This window comes from Fringilla coelebs (genome assembly GCF_963513975.1).
Source record: "Fringilla coelebs genome assembly, chromosome: 23".
Classification (NCBI taxonomy): Eukaryota; Metazoa; Chordata; class Aves; order Passeriformes; family Fringillidae; genus Fringilla; species Fringilla coelebs.
Window position 1 is genome coordinate 278,788 of NC_140049.1, and position 17,652 is coordinate 296,439.

A 17,652-nucleotide genomic window follows, 5' to 3' on the forward strand; every position below is an offset into this window, starting at 1 on the left:
AGCCTGTCCTTGTGTAGCACTGTGTGTTTAAATAAAGATTTTGCCACTTGCAGTCCTACTTCAAAGTCTTTCTTTGCAGAGCTCCTGCAAAGACGACTTACCGAAAAGCCAATTAGCTCTGATTAATTTATGTAGGCAGGCAAACAGGCAGAGCCATGTGTGCTGCTGTCCATCTGCCCTTGGCACTGCTCAGAGCCCCTGCAGTGTCCATCCAGCGGGCAGTGGGAGCCACTGGTGTGCTGCCAGTCTCAGCACGGTGCTCAGGGGGACCTGGAGCCCTGGGTCTGGCTGGGAGGCAGCAGAATGGCCAGTCTGGTGGGAACAGGAGCACCACACATGGAACGGGAGGGAGAAAAGGCCAATGGTTTTCCTGGCTGCGGGGGAGGCAGTGGGGCAGGCTGTGGCACTGAGGAATGTGACTGTCCCTCTCGGGGAGTTCAGGCACTCAAGCAGCAGCTGCTTCTGCCTCGAGGGTGGGCTGCCTGCTGGAAATATCCCCACGTCCCTCCGACGGCCACCTGGTACCCCTGATACTCCTGATGCTCTCTTCACACTTGCTTGCACAGCCCTGTTCCCTTGGCACATTCCTTTTCATGCTGGTGGCTGAGAACTGGCTCTGCTTTTCCAGGTCACTGCCCGGCTGTTGAATAAGACAAGGAGGCAGTGGCTGCTGCATTTAAAGCTTCCTCTGTGGTTCCCTTTTTTACTAAGGAAACATTTCCTTTGGAACCAGCTCCTGGCCTGGGGCTTGATAAATAAAGAAAAATAGTCTGCAAGCCCTTAAAATAGCAGTGGTTTATGAGCCTGGGTCTGGGCCAGGCTCCTGGGGCTGCCTTTCCCTGGCGGAGGGACGGGAGCTCTGCCCTGCAGCTGGATGTCAGGGGGAGCAGCCCCCGGTCTCCCTCCCGCAGCCCACCAGGGGCACCGGGGTCACCTTAATGCGGGGCACAGCAGGTCACAGCCCCGCTCTGCCAGTGCCCTGGGAGGGGACCCCGGGGACAAGGCGTGTCCCTCGGCCACCAGTGTCTGTCGCAGTGGGCAGCGGGCTCTGCTGCCGGTCCCACCTGCCACGGGCGGTTGAGGGCAGCAGCTCAGCCCCTCCAGCAGCTGGGGTCGCCCCCTCCCCACTTGGCCTCGGGAACCTGAAGCGGTAAAACGCCCCCGAGGCGCCCATGGGCTTCGGGGGAAACCGGTGGGCTCCGGGTGTGCCGGAGCCGGGCGGGGACAGCGCTGGAAGGGGCTCGGCTCGGCTCGGCTCGGCTCGGCACAGCCCCGCACGGCTCGGCAGAGCTCATCACCGCACGGCACGGTCCGGCACGGCTCGGCACGGCCCCGCACGGCTCGGCACGGCCCCGCTCCGCCGCTCCGCCCTCGGCGGGCGGCCCCGGACGGGGCGGTGCCCGGAGCCGCCCGGCGCGGCCGGGAACGGGAGCGGGAGCGGGAGCGGAGCCGGAGCGGGACGGGGCAGCGGCGGAGAGAGGTGCGGGGTCTGGGGGAGCCGGGCGCGGCGGGGACACTGCTGGGGGCTCGGGGGCAGGGGAAGGGGCAGCTGGGGACGGGCAATACTGGTGGGGCGGGGGGTGCTGGTAAGGAGTGGGGCCGGAGCGGGGATCTGGGGGAACTGAGGTCTGGATTACCGGTTGAGATGGGGTCTAAGTTACTGGTGGAGTCTGGAGAAGCAGCGCTTTGTGGTTACCGGAGGGGCTTGGGGGAACTGGGATCAGGGTTTACTCGTAGGGTTTGGAGGGATTGAGATCGGGGGTTACCCGTGGGATGCGGGGTCACTGATTCTGGTGGGGTGTGGGCTCAAGGTGGGGTCAGTGTAGGGGATGAGCAATGGGGCAGGGGGTGGGTGGCCCAGCAGGGCTGCTGGGTGGGGTGCAGCGGGACAGGGTGGGGTGGGCGTGCCTAGGGCGGGCTGGGGGTCCCTGGGTGTGGTGAGGGATGGGTCGGCTGCGCCTCAGTCGGTGCAGGTTGTCATTCCTTGAGGGTGGCCTTGGGCCGTGGGTCCCAACTTGCAGTTGTCTCCCAGGCAGTGTCTGACCTGGGGTGAGAGCCTGGGGGCTGCTGCCCCATCCCACATCCCTCCCCACAGCCCCCACTCCAGCAGTATCCCCATGTACAGCCTTGCCCGTGGAGTGGCCGCTCTGTGTTTTCTTCAGAAAGAGGGAAAAAAAGTTCCCTTTCCTTACTGCTGAGCTCATTCTTAAACATTTATATTAGGGGGGTTTGTGGGGAGGGGAAATAATTGTGTAATGTCTTAGGAGCAGGGGAGCATTCCAAAAGCATGACTGCGTGGCCTTTTCCAGTGCTAGCAGTCTGGCAGCCAAGTCTCCCAGTGGCCGCCAGCCTCCCTAAACCCAGCCCAGCCTCTCCACAGCCCCGGGAGAACGGGAGTGAGATCCCTGGGCTGCATCCGCCGGGGGGGCTGGGAGCAGGGCCCTGGCGGAGCCCCCCAGGCTGACACCCCTGGGAGAAGGTTCCAGGGGAAGCTGGAGGATTGGCTGGCTGTGTGTCATGGGGACCAGTTGCATTTTGTTTCTGTTTTCCCAAGTGCTTTTGGTGTCCAAACCGTTTCAGTTTATGTCCAGCTCCTCCTCCTCAGCTCAGGTAGAGACTGTGTGAGATTTTGTGGACTTTCCCTTGCATCCAGGCTCCTGACAGCTACAGCTTCTCCGGGGAAACGTGTAAGTGGAAAATAAGCCAAGTCACTGTCTTCCCACAGGTTATCAGGAGCGTTTACCCAGGCTCAGCTCCCACCTTGCTGTTTGCACTGGAGAGGCGTATTGACATGAAAAGTAAGGAGTTGTATTAGCAAATGTTGATCGGCGCTGGGGCGGGCAGGCGTTGCCCAAGTTCAGGCATCTGCTGAGATTGTGGCGTGTTATTTGGAGCTTTCAGCAAGACACTTGGCTACCGTGAGGCTGGGAAGGCTGTCACTGCTGCAGGAGGTAAAATAAGAACATGGCATGATGTCCTTTGGAAAAGGAGGTAAGGGCAGGCAGCTTTTCCCTCAATGCTTCAACGCTTGTGGTTTGAGCTTTGTTTAGGCTTTCAAATTCTTCTGTTCCAAGTTCCTTTCTGTGTTTTGCTTGTGGATGTTTTTTGTGGGATTTAGCAATGGAAATGAACCAGCCTGGACACTCTGCTCTGGGTCTGGGTCTGGACAGTTGCCCTTTGCCACTGGAGTGTGTGTTAAGCCCAACCTGCCTGGCTGTGCTCAAAGAATATGTCCAAAAAAATGGGCGAGGTCTAAACTTCAGCACTGGGTTGAGCTCCTATTTTGACAATCACTTGTTTGGGTATAGCAGGTCTATATCTATAGCAGGTCTATATCCAGGAGCCCATGCTCTGCCCTGCCCATTGCACTTTCCCTTAGCATCACTGTTTTTTTCCAGCCCTTTCTGGAATTTTTTTCTGCCTTTCAGCCTTAATGATTCTATGATTCTGTAGTAAGAGTCCCTCTGGTGCTTGCAGCAGTGGCCGGGACACTTGTCCTGTACTGCCTTGGCCATGGCTTGGGTGTCTCAGCAAATGAAATTCCCCGCTGTGGGCATTCCTGTGGGGCTTTAATTTGGAAGTTTACTTGTTTTATTATTGTACCAGTGAATCCAAACTGCTAAAACCATTTCTGCAGTGGAACTGCCCCACAGCACTGGGGGTATCCCTGTGGGGGTGTCCCTGCCAAGGGGCTGCTCCCAGCACAGCTCTCTCCCCCCAGCCCTGCCCAGAATTCAGAGCTGTGCCTCTGGCCAGGGCTGTGATCCCTGGTGTGACCGGTCTGACCAGGGTGGGGCTGTCAGCAGTGCTTGGGAATTTCTGCTTTAGAACAAAACCCCTCTGTTACCTCTAGGAAGTCGAGTCTGGCCAAGGAGGTTCACTGAAAGATTTCTGTCCCTGGTTGGAGCCCTTCAGAGCATTAACGTCTTTCTCTGCTATTCCTGAGTCCCCATAGCAGACGCTGGATGATGGACACATCCTGCTGCCAGAGGAATTCCCTGTATCCTGTTCAGCAGGAACTGCACATTCTGAGGCACAAAGCTGGGAGAGACCAGCAACACAATGGCTGCCCTGGAGCCTGGCTGATTTTATGGTGATGGCTTTAGAATAGTTCTTTGCAAAGTAGAACAGAGCAATCCGGGATCATGTTGCAGCTTTTGGTGAGCTGAAGGAGATGGCTGCTCAGGATTTGGCTGGTGCTGGCAGTGGTGGCACAGATTAAGCCCACAGCTGTCCCCAGCCTGGCTGCAGCAGCAGGTGCAGGCATGGGCACGGGAGCCCTGTGGGGTTTGGCAGTGGGAAATGCTGGCACACAGTTGCTGCTCCCGTTTGTTTTCTCCATGGATGAGCAGGAGGCATCTCCAGCCCTGCAAGTGCTGCTCACACCCCGGAGCTGCCCGTGCGGGTTGCCAGCGTGGTTGGGCAGCGCTAGCTGTATTTTGGGGTGCTTGGCACTTCACAGACTTTAACATCTCAGCTTTCATGTCTGTTGTGGATCACTGTGTGCTTTTAATCATTTGGCCTGATGGCAGTTGTAGTAAAGCTGTCCTCAGATTATCAAGGAATCCCAGAATGGTTTTGGTGGGGAGGGACCTTAAAGCTCATCTTGGTTCACTCCCTGCCGTGGCAGGGACACCTTCCACTGTCCCAGGCTGCTCCAAGCCCCATCCAACCTGGCCTTGGACACTTCTGAAGATAGGGCAGCCACAGCTTCTCTGGGCAGCCTGTGCCAGGGCCTCACCATCCTCTCAGGGAATAATTTCTTCTGGAAGTGGGTCTGAGGTCTCCCCAGAGCCTTCTCTTCTGCAGGCTGAACACTCCCAGCTCTCCCGGGCTGGCTGCAGAGCAGAGGGGCTCCAGCTCCATGGCCTCACTCCAGCAGCTCTGTGTTCTCCCTGTGTTGGGGGCCCCAGCTCTGCAGGTGGGGTCTCACCTGAGTGGGGCAGAGGGGCAGAATTCCCCCTCCCTTGCTGCCCATGCTGGGGGATCAGCCCTGCACACAGGGGCGTTTCTGGGCTGCTAGTGAATGCTGCTGTGTCATGTTGAGCTTCTCATCCTCCAGCACCCCCAAGTCCTTCCTCTCAGGGCTGCTCCCACTTAATTCTTCTGCATTTGTACTTGGGATTGTCCTGTTTGTCTTCATAAAATTGTCTTCCTGTTTTCCACTCTTTTTGTCTGTTCATAATCTGGCAACAGTGCAAACAGAATCCTCATCCCAGGGTCTGGCCTCATCCTGCTGAGCAACGAGAGCATCCCCGGGCAAAGAAGCTCATCTCTCCTGGAACAGAGAACTGCTGGCATCTGGTACTGGTGCTGTGCCAGCTGCTGGGTCCAGGGCAGGACTGGGGCACCCAGCCGACCCCTCAGGCTCGCAGCTCTTCCAGCCTCCTTGCCCTGCTCGCCTTTGCACACCAGCTCTGGATTAGTAATGGGCTATTTCTGGATGGCTCTCCTGAGTAATGGAATGAATTGTGCTGAGATTTTGGGTGGGGACAGTGCCTCTGCCCTCTGAGTCACCGCTGGGCACCGTGCCGGGTCAGGACGCCGGAGCCCTGGGAAGGAGCCCTGGGTGGGGGACTGTGCTCAGCTTGGGGCAGCTGCTGTGCCCCTCTCAGGGCAGCACTGGGGCAGGAGCAGTGCCCCTCTGGCTGGCTTTGGTTCCAATCCAGTGCCTGCAGACTGGGTACAGACAGATCCTGGTGTCCATCTGGCTGTTTGTGTCCTTGGGCATCTCCTGCTCCTCACACTGCAGATGTTGTCAGCTGTGGGTTAGATACTGGCACGGCCCAAACCGCCTTTCCTCGTGGAGATAGGGAGTCACAAAGCAGCATATCATGTTTTGCTGTGGGCAAAGAAGTTTGTGTCTGAGTAAACAGGCTTTTTTCTCCCTGAGCTCTCTGTTTTCTGTGCTGTTGACATGCTGCTGGAGAGAGGATGAGCCTTTGGTCAGACAAGAAGGATGGTTTGCAACAAGGGTTCCACTTGTACGTCTAGGAGGTCTTTTCCAGCCTTAATGATTCTGTGGGACTGTGGGTTTGCCAGGCCCAGCTGGGCAGGCAGGAGCAGCAGGGCATGAGGAATAGGGACAGGAGCTGTTTCACCCACCCCATGCTCAGTACTTGCCTCCCTAAAAAAGTGCCCCTGGTTCCTAAAAGGGATCCTTTAGAGCATCTTTTTCTTTTCTTCTCTGACTTCAGTGTTGCACAAATGTGCTCACCTTCCTGTAGACTGGGAAGGTCTCACTTCCTGCTGCTCCACTGGGATGTGTGCCTGGCACCAAGGATCCCAGCTGAGGAATGTCCCATCTCCTGGATGCAGCCCTTGTTTCTCACTCTTCTCGCTTTACAAGTGCCAGCTTTCTATTTTTATTAACAGCTCCAGAGCACTCAGTGGCCATGAACCATTCTTGCCTCAGCTTAAGAGCCAGAATGCTTGGAACCCATGAAGATCCATGGCTACAGCAGGGTCTGGTCCAGGGATGGGTGAAAACTCTCTCTCTTTTGCCCAAACCATTGGGCAGTGGGAGTTGTGAAACTGGGGCGGTTCCCCAGGCTTTGTGTGACAGGGGTGACCTGCCAGGCACATGGGTGAGACAAGAAGATCTGCAGCCTGCCTTTGGAATGCCAGTCAGCCATTCAGGCTCATTCTTAATCCTTCACTTGCAGCTAATTATGATGCAGCCAGACTCCTGCTTTACCCTTTTCCTCCCTCTTCTGTTGGCACAGGGTGAGGGTGGGATCACTGGGGCAGGGACAATTCCTGGCCTTTGTTAAGGCTCCGTATGAGAGCCCTGGTTAAAGGCCAGGCTTGTGATGTTGTGGCCTTCCCAAGGTGATCCCAGTGATCCTGGAGTGATCCCAGTATGATCCATCCCAGGGCTTGCAGCTCAATGCATTGATGTGTGTGTGCGTGTCCTTCCCACGGTTCTTTCCTTGGAGCTGTGTGCTCCCAGCATGAACGGCTCCTTCCCAACCTGCTGCCTGGGCAGAGGGTTTGGAGACGGATAGGGCTGAGGGGAAAAGCATGGAACATCCCTGCCTTCAGGAGAGTTTTCTTGGTCACCTGTAGTTTCCCCCAGAGCAGTGTGAATTTTCAGGGATTAAACCCTGACACGTCAACCCGTGTCATTCCCAGGATCTCTGCAGGGACAGGGAGTTGGTGATGTGCTGAAGGCATGTGAGGAGTAGGACAGGCTCTTTGGACTGGGATCTGGGCATGAAAAAGAGAGTTTGGTCACAAGGTTGGGGAGGGATGTGATCCCACTATGGCTGATTTTCTCATGCCTCATTCAGACGCTGTGCCAGGCATTTGTGGCATTGTCCTGGCTGGTTCCCAGGCTCAGCTGTAAACCCCTTTTGAAAGTGAGGGATGCAAAGGCATAGTTTTCCTTGCAGAACTGCATCCTTTTCCCGTGGGGCAGAAAGCTGCCTGCTTTGTGTGGGGTTTCAGCTCTGTTTGCTGAGTGATGACTGGCAGCTTCTCCCACTGCCAGTGCCAGCGTCGGCTCTCTCGGTTCCATGGCAAAGGCTCCTTTTTCAGACAGGCTGGGATGGGGCCAGCTCACTGCCAGGCACACAGGTCCTGCTTGCCCAGACCTCCAGGAGCTTGGCTTGCTGTCTTCCAGCTGCTGATCAGATTATTTAGGGTCTGGCGAGCATGCTGGGGTGAAATCCAAAGCACAGTTTCTGCCCTGAAGAATTTATAATTTAAAATTAACCCAGCGTGTGTGTGGAACTCTGAGATTGTCTAAAATCCTGGTTACCTGGGTGGTAGCACAGCAAAGCCAGGGAGGGTTGGATGTCTGGGGAAGGCAGAGTGGTTTGTCACCTCCCACAAGGTCCCTGTGTGCAGCCACCAGCACTGACCACAGCTGGGATGGCTCTCCCAGCCACAGCAGCAGTGCTGGCTGTAAATGGCTCCAGTCAGGCCAGTTCTTGTGGTGCCCATGAGCTGGTGTGTGTGGGAGCTGGAGGGGTGTCTGGCAGAGGGTTGGGACCTTCTGTCCTGTCAGTCACTGGCAGCTCACAGTGGGATGTGCCCAGGTGCTTGTGTCTGGTATCTCCCAGGCTGTTGTCCACAGGAATTTGGGGGGCCAGGAGCCTGAAGTGCCCGTGCTGCTGTGTCCTGCTCACCTGCTCGTGTCCCCACAGCAATGGCAGCCATCAGGAAGAAGCTGGTGATCGTGGGAGATGGTGCCTGCGGGAAGACGTGTCTGCTGATCGTGTTCAGCAAAGATCAGTTCCCCGAGGTCTACGTGCCCACGGTGTTTGAGAACTACATTGCTGACATAGAGGTGGATGGCAAGCAGGTAAGGGCCATTGCCACTGCTGTCCCCTCGCTGCATGTCCCCTGCTGGCAGTGCTGCTGCTGGGATTGCTCTGTGTGCTTGGATGCACCTGCAGCGCACAGGGGAGCCCACAGCTCCGGCATTTCGGGGTCACCCTGAGCCCGTCCCAGTCTGAGGAAGAGCACAGCTATACCTGAGGAAGATAAATCTGTCACTCGTGGCCTGCAGAGCCACTGAGCCACGTCCTTGTCCCCTGTCAGGTTGAGCTGGCGCTGTGGGACACAGCGGGACAGGAGGACTATGACAGGCTGCGGCCCCTCTCGTACCCGGACACAGACGTCATCCTCATGTGCTTCTCCATCGACAGCCCGGATAGCCTCGGTAGGGACCTGGGGTCCCACAGCACTCAGTGCTGCTACTGAACCCCCTGGGGTCTGGGAAGCCCCCAAGCTGCCCCAGAGGATGCCAGAGCCTTCCCTTCATCCCCCGACCTCGCATGCACTTCAGGGAAATGCTGGCAGCTTGCTGACTGGGCAGAGGTGGTGGGAGAGGGGGGTTCTGTGGGGTGAGCTCTCCCTGCTCCGATGGGAAAAGCTTGGGGCTGGTTTCTGTGAGGAGGCCATGGGGCAGCAGCCCCTCGGCTCATAGGATTCCACGTGTGCCTGTTGTAGAGAACATCCCTGAGAAGTGGACGCCCGAGGTGAAGCACTTCTGCCCCAACGTGCCCATCATCCTGGTGGGGAACAAGAAGGACCTGCGCAACGACGAGCACACGCGGCGGGAGCTGGCCAAGATGAAGCAGGTGGGGACAGCCCCGGGTCCCCCAGCCAGCAAGCCCCTTCTGCCCACACCAGATCCTGGCTGGAAGGGCTGTGTGCCCCAAGGGCAGTTGGTGTTGTGTTCTGGCAATGTTTCCAAATCCTGTTTTTACTGCTTCCTAGGAGCCGGTGAAGCCAGAGGAGGGGAGGGACATGGCCAACAGGATCAATGCCTTTGGCTACCTCGAGTGCTCGGCCAAGACGAAGGAGGGGGTGCGGGAGGTGTTTGAGATGGCCACCCGTGCAGGCCTGCAGGTCCGCAAGAACAAGAAGCGCAGAGGCTGCCCACTGCTGTGAGCAGCCCCCTGCCCGGGGGTCTGCTGGCACACAGCCCCAGCAGCCCCTCGTGGTGCCACGACCTGTCCCGAACCCTTTGCACCAGAGCTGCCACCCAGGCTCACAGGGTGTCCCTGCGACATTCCAGGGCCATGAGGGGCCAGTGCCTTCAGCACCTGCTGCTCTCCGTGGGCCGGGTGCTCGTGTCGCTCCCCGTGTTGCCCCCTTTTGTACTGAGCTCCCTGGTTTTGCCTTTCCCACGGGCAGTGCTGGGGGTTCCCTCTCTTTCCCCAGCTCTGGGCAGTGCCACAGAAGCAGGAGGTGCCGGTCACAGCTCACGGGGGGGTGTGCCAGGCCCTTGGTGTGCTGTGCCTGCTCTCCCTGACCGTGCAGGCAGCACACAGCAGTGTTGCAGACCTGCCCGGGCAGTTTCAGCGCTGTCTGAGCAGAGCTGGGCTCAGCTGCTGCCAGCAGCTCTCCCGGGACGTGTGCCCAGCTCTGCCGGCATCGCCGCCTTCGAGTCTGCCTCGGCCCTGGGCTTGGCAGCACTAAACCAATTGCATAATTGGGAGAATAAATGCAAACTGGTATTTTAGTAATTGTAACTTTGCTTGTGTGGTGTTCTTCTGGCTCTCCTTTGTGCCTCTCTGTGCTCCAGGCTCCTGCCTGGGCTTAGGGCCATATGCTGCAGGGGGGGGACTTGCTGGCCCCCAGCCCCTGTTGCTTTAGCTGTGGGTGGAGGATCAGGGCTCACTACTCTGTACTTGCAAAAGAGACAGGAAGCAGTGTACATGGGAAGGGCCAGGCAGGAGCTTCCCAGCTGTACCCAGTCCCTGGATGATGGGCACTGCCATCACTGCTGGAGCCATCCTTCCTCTGGAGCAGGTCAGGGCAGGGCTGCAGTGAGCCTGATGCTGCTCTGAAGCCCTGTCTGTGTAAGCAAGGCCCACCTAGGACTCAACAGTACACTGCTTTTCTTTAAACATTTATTTGAGGGAAATAGAGTGCCTGCACAGCCATGCCAGCTCTCAGGCCAGGCATCTGCCCAGTGGAGAGCTGAGCCAGCCTGTCCCAGACCAGGTCCCTGCCTTCCCCAGTCACTCATCACAGCACCTGTGCACCCAGTGATGCTCTTTGGAGGCCAGAGCCTCCAGGCTTAAGCCTTTCACTGAACGGCGAGACCAGTCACAGAGAATAGTTTTGCCACAGCCATGTAAAAAAATGATTAAAATGGAGAGTTGTCCCAGTCTGGTGCTGGTGTGAGCTTCGTGGCTGGCAGCAAAGGCTGGCAACACCTTCTGGTCCAGTGGGTTGAGCCCCATCTCCACAGGGATGCATGGAGCACCCCGGGACTGAGACAGAAAAAGCAGGAGCTGCTGCAGGCTTGGGACAGGCTGAGGGGGATGCACCTTCACGGGGCTTCTCCTCCCTTCCCAGGTGCATCTCCCGCAGAGAAACCTCATGGCAGAGCTGGCTCCTGAATTTGAGATGGAGACATGCAGGCCCTAAGCAAAAACCTGATTTAAGTCCTGTTGCATTTGGCACAGGAGAAGTCTCCCAGTGCCCCAGCTGTCACCCTGGCCATGCTGCTGCCCCAGGGTGCTGGCATGTAACCCTGCTGCTGTCAGGGTCCCACTGGCAGTGCCCAGCTCTGCTCACCTGGGTACTAAACATTGAGCTGCAGTGTGTGCAGGTCGTTGGCCAGGCTGTCCTCAGCTGTGCTCTCATCCTCGTAGGGGTATCCGGTGTAGCCACCTTGTTCCTTGCAGTACCTGAGGAACCTGCAGGTGCAGAGGGAGGGGAGTGTGGGCACGAGGTGGCACTGGCCTCACTGCTCCATGGCAGGGGGCATGGCCAGGTACCACGTGTTGGCAGCAGGAAAGGGCAGCTGCTGGTGAGCACTGCCAGGAGCACAGGAGCAGCTCACCTGAGCCAGTGGTGGTCCTTGCTGAGCACGGCTGGATTACCCACCACGATCAACAGAGCCTTGGCCCTGGTGATGGCCACGTTAAGCCTCTAAGAGGACAAGCAAGAGGGCTTTACCTGGCCGCAACACCTCTCATCGTCCTGCAGCCCCACCTGGGTGCAGGCAGCTCTGGTGACATGAGCACCCAGAGCAGCTCCTGTGAGAACCACAGGGAAGAAGCGGATGCCAAGGAAGAAGGGTCTGCTTGGGGCTAGGCAATACCTTGGGGTTCTTGAGGAAGCCCAGCCTGAAGGTCTGGTCGAACTGGAGGTATGTGCTGCAGCTGCGCACGGTGGAGATGAGGATCACCTGCCTCTCCTGGCCCTGGAACTCTTCCACAGAGCCCACCTGGGGCAAGGACAACAGGTGAGGGGCCAGGAGCACCCCTGGGCTGGGGCTGTCAGGGCTGCTTCCTCCTGTGACATGGTGTGCTCCTCTCTCCTCCGTGCCCAGGACCTACCTTCACCTGGCTGATGTCCGGCAGCTTCTGCAGATCAGGATCCAGGGACGTGATGGCTTTCCGGATCTTCTCTACCTGAAGGGAGGCATGTGGCAAAATCCAGCCACCACAGGGCCATCCTTGTGCCAGCCCTGGGGCTGCCCATCCATCCCAGTGTTGCCTGTCCCTTGGGGAGGTCTGTGCCTGTGCCCTGCCTGCAGAGCTGTGTCCCTCACCTGTTTCCTGTAGGGAGAGATGATGCCGATCTCCTTGGGGGACACACTGGGGCAGCTCCCCTGGCCCCGGCTCTGCAGCAGCTTCTTGAGGTAATGGACCAGGATCTCAATTTCGGCCGTGTTGAAGAATGAGGGACTCTTGGCCTCTCTCTGGTCTTCCCCACAAACCCCATGGAAGATAATGGGGAAGCCCTGGGGATGGAGAACATTTGGCTCTGCTCTGCCTGTGCCTCGGGAACCCCCAGGGTCAGTCCCTCCTGTGCCACTCACTTTTTTGGGAAGCTCCTCCCAGGTACTAAACAGATTCTGGATGTCAAGCCCGTCGCTCTTGCACACCTTCAGCTCGTTGTCATAGAAGAGCTCGTTGGGGATCCTGAGAATGGCCTCGTGGGACCTGGGAGAAGCAGGACCATGCCAGGGTGGGTGCCACATGGGTCCAGAACCCTCTCAGGCACCGTGCACCCAGGACAGCAGGTGCACTCTCATCTCCCACACCAGCTGGGGCACTCCAAGGCTCTGGAGGACAGATCCTGGAGTGCCATGCTCACCAATCCCTGCCTGGCTTGATCCCTTCCTGCACCATCCCTGTCCCCACCTGTAGTTCCAGAGCAGTTTGGTGATGAACTGTGAGTTGTATCCTCCACTCGACTTCTGGTACAAGGGGTTGTGCAGCATCAGTCTCTCCAGCAGCGAGGTGCCTGTGCCCAGTGATATCCTGTGGCTCCCCACAAGGCCACTCAGCCCCTGTGGGGTGCCCGCAGCACTCCCACTCCTCTCCCTACTCACCCAGACCATACTGGATGGCCAGTGGCGAGGTCAGGACGGGGCCCAGCTGCTTGGGGTCTCCTGCCAGCACCAGCTGCCCCCCATTGCGGTTGGTATTCTCATCCATGGGAGCCAGGAGCCCTGGGAACAGGGAGAGCTCAGCAGGGAATGGGAGGGACCCCAGGCCATGCAGAGAAGCTGGTCCTTGAGGCAGCAGGCGGGCACCGCTCACCCGCGATGGCGACGACGCTCTCCGGCTCGACCGCGTGGCCACACTCGTCAATGAACACGTGGGAGAAAAACCCAGGGGGGAAGTTGGCTGACACCAGCCTGGAGGAGAGATGCAATGAGGCTGTCCTGCCCCACCTGGCCATCCTTCCTCTCCTACCCTTCACCCTCATCCTCCCACAGAGCAGGGATTTCACCCCCTGCTGCCTGCCCTCCTCCAACCCCTCCCTGCTGAGTCCCAGAGGGTCTGCCTTCACAGCCTGGCTGCAAGGCAGCCCTGGGTCCACCTGCCATGGATGCTGGGGACAATCCCAGCTCCTCTGACCTTCCTGCTGTCACCAGTGTGGTGATGATGATCCGGTAGTGCCTCAGCCTCTCCTTGCTTGGGTACACGTAGCTGCTCTGCTCATCATCCCAGTTGCAGCAGGGCTGGAGCGCAGGCATTGGGTGAGGTCCCATTATCCCATGATGGACCCCAGCCGAGATGTGCTGTCAGAATTTCAGGGTGGAGGGGCAGGGACTTACCCTGATATCAGTGGGCACTTCCCTGTAGCTCCTCGAGCTGGCAATGAGCCTGTAGACATTCTGAGGGGCAATGTCCTTGATGATGCACTGGCACAGCAGGTCTGCAGCACTGTTGGAGGGGGCACAGGCCAAGATACGGGCATCCTTGAAGCATGTCCACACCTGGGTGGGAGGAGGAGGTGACAGCACTGAGCCCCATGGATGAGAATGGGCAGCAATGCTCAGGGATGGACTTGGGCACCAGCCACTCACCTGCTTGATGGCCTCCACCATAGTGACTGTCTTGCCAGTGCCAGGGGGGCCAAAGATGAGGTATGGGGCTGGCCGGGACACCCCCGTCACGATGTGGGTCACAGCTTTGCACTGCTCCTCGTTGGTCTCCAGCTTGCGGTTAAACCACCTGTGGGAGCAGAGGCTGCGCTGCCCGAGCCCCATTGCCTCCATCCCCTCATCCCTCAGACCCTCCCACCCCGCAGAACTGGGACTCACTGGGGCTGGAAGGGCCCTGAGAAGAGAGACTTGTGGCAGGAGGCGGAGGGGAAGAGGAGGCTGAACAAGCCCCGGCGCATGGCCAGGACTGCAGCCCGGTGCTGGACCTGCAGTGGCAGCCGGCTGAAGGTGAAGGTCACATCGAACTTCAGGTTGTTCACAAACTTCTTCTGCAGCCTGGGAAGGAATGGTGTGAGCAGGGCACGGGGCACTCTCCCATGCCCTCCTGGCCCTTTCCAACCCACTTCTGGCCTTTGGCATCTCTGAGAAAGGCTGCTGGGACCAGACATCACTCACTTGGAGGAGAAGCCCAGCCTGACCTTCTCCAGTTCCACGCTGTGCACGTAGCCCTTGTAGCGGACGAGCGGGGAGCGGTCCCGCTCGCTGCTCAGGTGGGCAAACAGGTGGTCCCCTCTCAGCAGGGATGGGCGGTTCTCAGCCACGCCAGGCACCTGTGCCAAAGGGCCAGTGTGATGCCAGGCGCTCTGGAAGTGCCAGTGTTGTGCCAGCACCCCTCCCATCCCTCAGCCCCCCACGCACATCGAGAACCAGCAGTGCCCTCTCCTGCACCATGGTCACGTCCTGCATGTCGTAGCGTCGGATGTCCACCTCCATCTGAATCTCCTCCAGGTGCAGCAGCAGCTGGAATTTCTGGTAGTAGTTCTCAGCCTGCAGAGGTGCTTCCAGCAGGGAGCTGAGGGCAGCAGCAATGTCATTGTGTCCCAGGGACAGCTTGGCACTCAAGGGACACTTCAGCATTGCTCTGAGCCCTTGGCACTCACCGCATGGCAGCCCAGCTGGAGCTGGCACTGGTGTTGGGCCCGAGCAGGATCGTGTCCTTGAGGCTCTTTGGGTACTGGTAGGTGCCCAGAGGGATCTCCCTCTCCAGTTCATTTTTCAGGGAGCTGGGTAGAGGGGACAGTAGTGCTTCAGGGACTACATGGTGTCCCCAACCCCACTGAAGCACTGTCCTGTGGTGCCAGGCAGTCAAGGAGCTGAACCTTGTCCTGGCTGGAGAACAGGCTGGGCCCCTCTGCTCAGGATGGCAGCAGGTGAGCTCACCACATACCTGTCAGGGGGGATGCCATCCTCGGTGATGACTGTGACAAGGCGCTGGAGGCTGGCCTCGTAAGGCTGGAAAGGTGCTGAGGGCCCCAGGTCCTTGGCCAGCTGGCTCTCAGCAACGGCAGTGACATAACGTGAGATGCTGAAGGACTCGTCTGGCTCCTTGGTGAACTCAAAGAACACCACAGCACTGAAGTGCCCATTGCAGGTGGTGAGACACTGCACCTGGATGGGGTACATCCCACCTGCAGGGTGAAGGGGTGAGATTAGGTCCTGCATCCTCTCTGCAGGGTGGGGCACGGGGCAGGGGATGGAATGGACCCCACCTGGGTGTAACAGCAGGGACTGGCCCTGCACTGCCCCTTGCTCATCGGTGAAGGAGAGCTCCTGTGCCTGCTGCCGTGGCTGGAAGCGCTGCAGCGTCACCACCTCGGTCCCACAGTTCTGCACCAGGACAGTGACTGTCCGGGGCTCACCCGGCACCACTGGGAAGCGGATATTCCCATCGCCCTGGTCATAGTCTGAGGTGATCTCTACCCCATGCTTCCCACGAATGAGCGCAGCCCTGTGGGGAGGGAGGGTCAGGCTTTCCCAGCCGGGGTGGGGGATCCAAGGGACATGCCAAGGTGGGATGCTGCTGGTCATACCACTGCTTGGCATAGCTCTGGGGCATTTGTGGAGTGGAGCTGAGCTGCTGTCCTGAGGCAGATGTGGACACTGTGGCAGATGCGGACGTCTGTGCATTCCTCCTGGGTCGCCGGTACTGGTCTGCCACTACCACACGCCTCTTCACCTGCAAGGAGCAGCCAGAATCAGTGTGACCCTGGGATCTGCAGGGGGCTCCTGAGGAGCCAGTCCTAGTGGGCACTGCCCCAGCATGAACTCACCTTGAATTTCACCACCTCTCCACGCACCTGAACCTGGTGGGTTGTCTTCAGGGCGTACAACATGCAGGAAAAATTGGGCGTCCTTGCGTCAGTCCTGTGGAGACGAGGGAGAGGGTTTGTGTGGGAGAGTGTGACTCAGCTGCCCTGGGCACAGGCAGCTGAGGTGAGGCAAGTGGGAAGAGGAAGCAGGACACTGAGGCTGCAGTGAGGGGGTTCTCAGGAGGTGCCCTCTGCTCCAGGAGAGGAAGAAGGACTTGGGCTTCTCACTGGCCTGTGCAAATCTTACATCCCTGCTGGCTGCTCCAGCTGTGCCATTGTTGTCCCAGCTATGCCTGGCCCTGACAGCCATGCAGCCCCTGCCCATGCCAGCCACTGTGCTCCCAGCAGTGATGACTCCCCAGGTACCTCCTGCCAGTCCCACCAGTGCACCGAGCCCTGGCTTTGCCAATGATTAACAGCGGCGATATTGCACAAGGGCCAGTGTGATCAGTGTCAGCAGGGTGAGGTGGGGAGTACGGGGGGCAGTGGGTGTCCAAGGCCATCCCCAGGCAGTTGCTGGGGGCCCATGGAGCTGGGGATGATCCCAGCAGGGCTTTGGTGAGACAGGCGAGCTTGGTGACCCCAGTGATGCTGCTGGGGACCAGTGATGCTGGCCAGACACTGGGGATGCTGGCCCGGGGATTGGGAGATGCTGGCCAGGGTCTGTCCCGGGTGATGTCGCCCGGGTCTGGCCGAGGGCTCTCACCTGCCCCGGAACTCCTGGTTGTAGATGGTCCGCAGCGTTTCCCGCAGGCTCGTCTGTTCCCGGCCCGTGTCCTGCAGGAACTGCACGAACTGGCACCCCCAGAGACTGGCCTCCGCCACGCTGAACCGCGGCATGGTTGAGCCGAGCCGAGCCGCGCCGTGCCGAGATGGTGCCGCGTCTAGGAGTGCCAGGTTAGGCCGGGCTGGGCTGGGCTGGGCTGGGCTGGGCTGAGCCAGGGCTGGTCGCGCAGGGAGAAACGAAAGCGAAAGAGGCCGTGGGGCCGCGGGCCCGCCCGGCTCGGGGCGGATCGGGGCTGGCCGGGGACAGCCCGGGGCAGCAGCTGGGGGGGAGAAGGGCCCGGAGGCAGGCACGGAACCAGGCAGGCTGCAGGATGATTAGCTAAAGATTTGGAGAAGGACAAAGAGATAGAAACGCTCCTAAGGCTGGGGCACTGGCGGTGAGCTGCTCCCAGTGTGCCCAAGGAGCAGGAGAAGACTAGCCTTGAGGCAGATAAAACTGTGTTGTGTGCAGAGTCTTATCTTGGGCCCAGCTTCGACTTCGCATTCTTGGAATTGCTGCAGCGATTTCCTGGATGGGTCCAGGGCCGCAGCCCACAGCACCTGAGGCCCACACAACCTCTCATCTCCCCTGGGCACTGCCGCAGGCAGGAGCCTCTTGAACTGACCCCGAGTAGCTCCTGCAGAGCTGTACAAACCCTCCAAAAGCCCTGCTTTTAGGGTACAACCAGCAGACAACTTGGATGTGCAGGATACAGCCAGGAGTGTCTGAAGTAGGTGTTAAAGTAAGACACTGAGAGTGAGTGGAATGACCTCCTTGCTGCCTTTTTTTCCAGGGTGAGGAGCTGCATTGAAGCTCTGTGGTTGTTTCTATTTTAATTTGGAAGTTCAGCCCTCTAGTTCCCATGT

At 58.9% G+C, this 17,652-nt stretch overlaps 2 protein-coding genes across 4 annotated transcripts; one reads left to right on the forward strand and one right to left on the reverse strand.

The window, feature by feature from the left end:
* Positions 1 to 1,350: 1,350 nt before the first annotated feature.
* RHOC (ras homolog family member C) lies at positions 1,351 to 9,980 on the forward strand. 3 transcript variants are annotated; one of them, XM_084220447.1, is made up of 7 exons: positions 1,351 to 1,480; positions 2,726 to 2,991; positions 5,197 to 5,304; positions 8,151 to 8,308; positions 8,548 to 8,668; positions 8,959 to 9,089; positions 9,229 to 9,980. In XM_084220447.1, exons 4-7 carry the CDS (start codon positions 8,153 to 8,155, stop codon positions 9,400 to 9,402), a joined length of 582 nt encoding a protein of 193 aa, XP_084076573.1. In that variant the 5' UTR covers positions 1,351 to 1,480; positions 2,726 to 2,991; positions 5,197 to 5,304; positions 8,151 to 8,152; the 3' UTR covers positions 9,403 to 9,980. The 3 variants fall into 3 exon arrangements, with proteins under 3 accessions (XP_084076573.1, XP_084076572.1, XP_084076571.1); XM_084220446.1 differs by lacking the exon at positions 5,197 to 5,304 and having other exon boundaries at positions 2,726 to 2,798; XM_084220445.1 differs by lacking the exon at positions 5,197 to 5,304 and having other exon boundaries at positions 1,354 to 1,480.
* A 519-nt stretch (positions 9,981 to 10,499) lies between these two features.
* MOV10 (Mov10 RNA helicase) lies at positions 10,500 to 16,884 on the reverse strand. The gene is given in 22 exon segments (XM_084220462.1): positions 10,500 to 10,886; positions 11,041 to 11,162; positions 11,309 to 11,397; positions 11,570 to 11,695; positions 11,808 to 11,882; positions 12,023 to 12,214; positions 12,293 to 12,416; positions 12,618 to 12,720; positions 12,809 to 12,928; positions 13,020 to 13,209; positions 13,211 to 13,444; positions 13,541 to 13,702; positions 13,793 to 13,940; positions 14,030 to 14,206; positions 14,327 to 14,481; positions 14,570 to 14,723; positions 14,812 to 14,934; positions 15,099 to 15,339; positions 15,421 to 15,659; positions 15,742 to 15,887; positions 15,982 to 16,075; positions 16,727 to 16,884. Coding segments are annotated over 21 exon segments (3,141 nt in total). The 5' UTR covers positions 16,861 to 16,884; the 3' UTR covers positions 10,500 to 10,886; positions 11,041 to 11,047.
* Positions 16,885 to 17,652: the final 768 nt, after the last annotated feature.

What these genes read in the sequence shown, in the direction of transcription:
- RHOC (XM_084220445.1), top strand. Translation starts at nt 2,970, where the DNA reads ATGATGTCCTTTGGAAAAGGAG. An exon ending in GATGTCCTTTGGAAAAGGAG is followed by an intron (nt 2,992 to 8,150) that starts GTAAGGGCAGGC and finishes GTGTCCCCACAG; the next exon opens with CAATGGCAGCCATCAGGAAG. An exon ending in TAGAGGTGGATGGCAAGCAG is followed by an intron (nt 8,309 to 8,547) that starts GTAAGGGCCATT and finishes GTCCCCTGTCAG; the next exon opens with GTTGAGCTGGCGCTGTGGGA.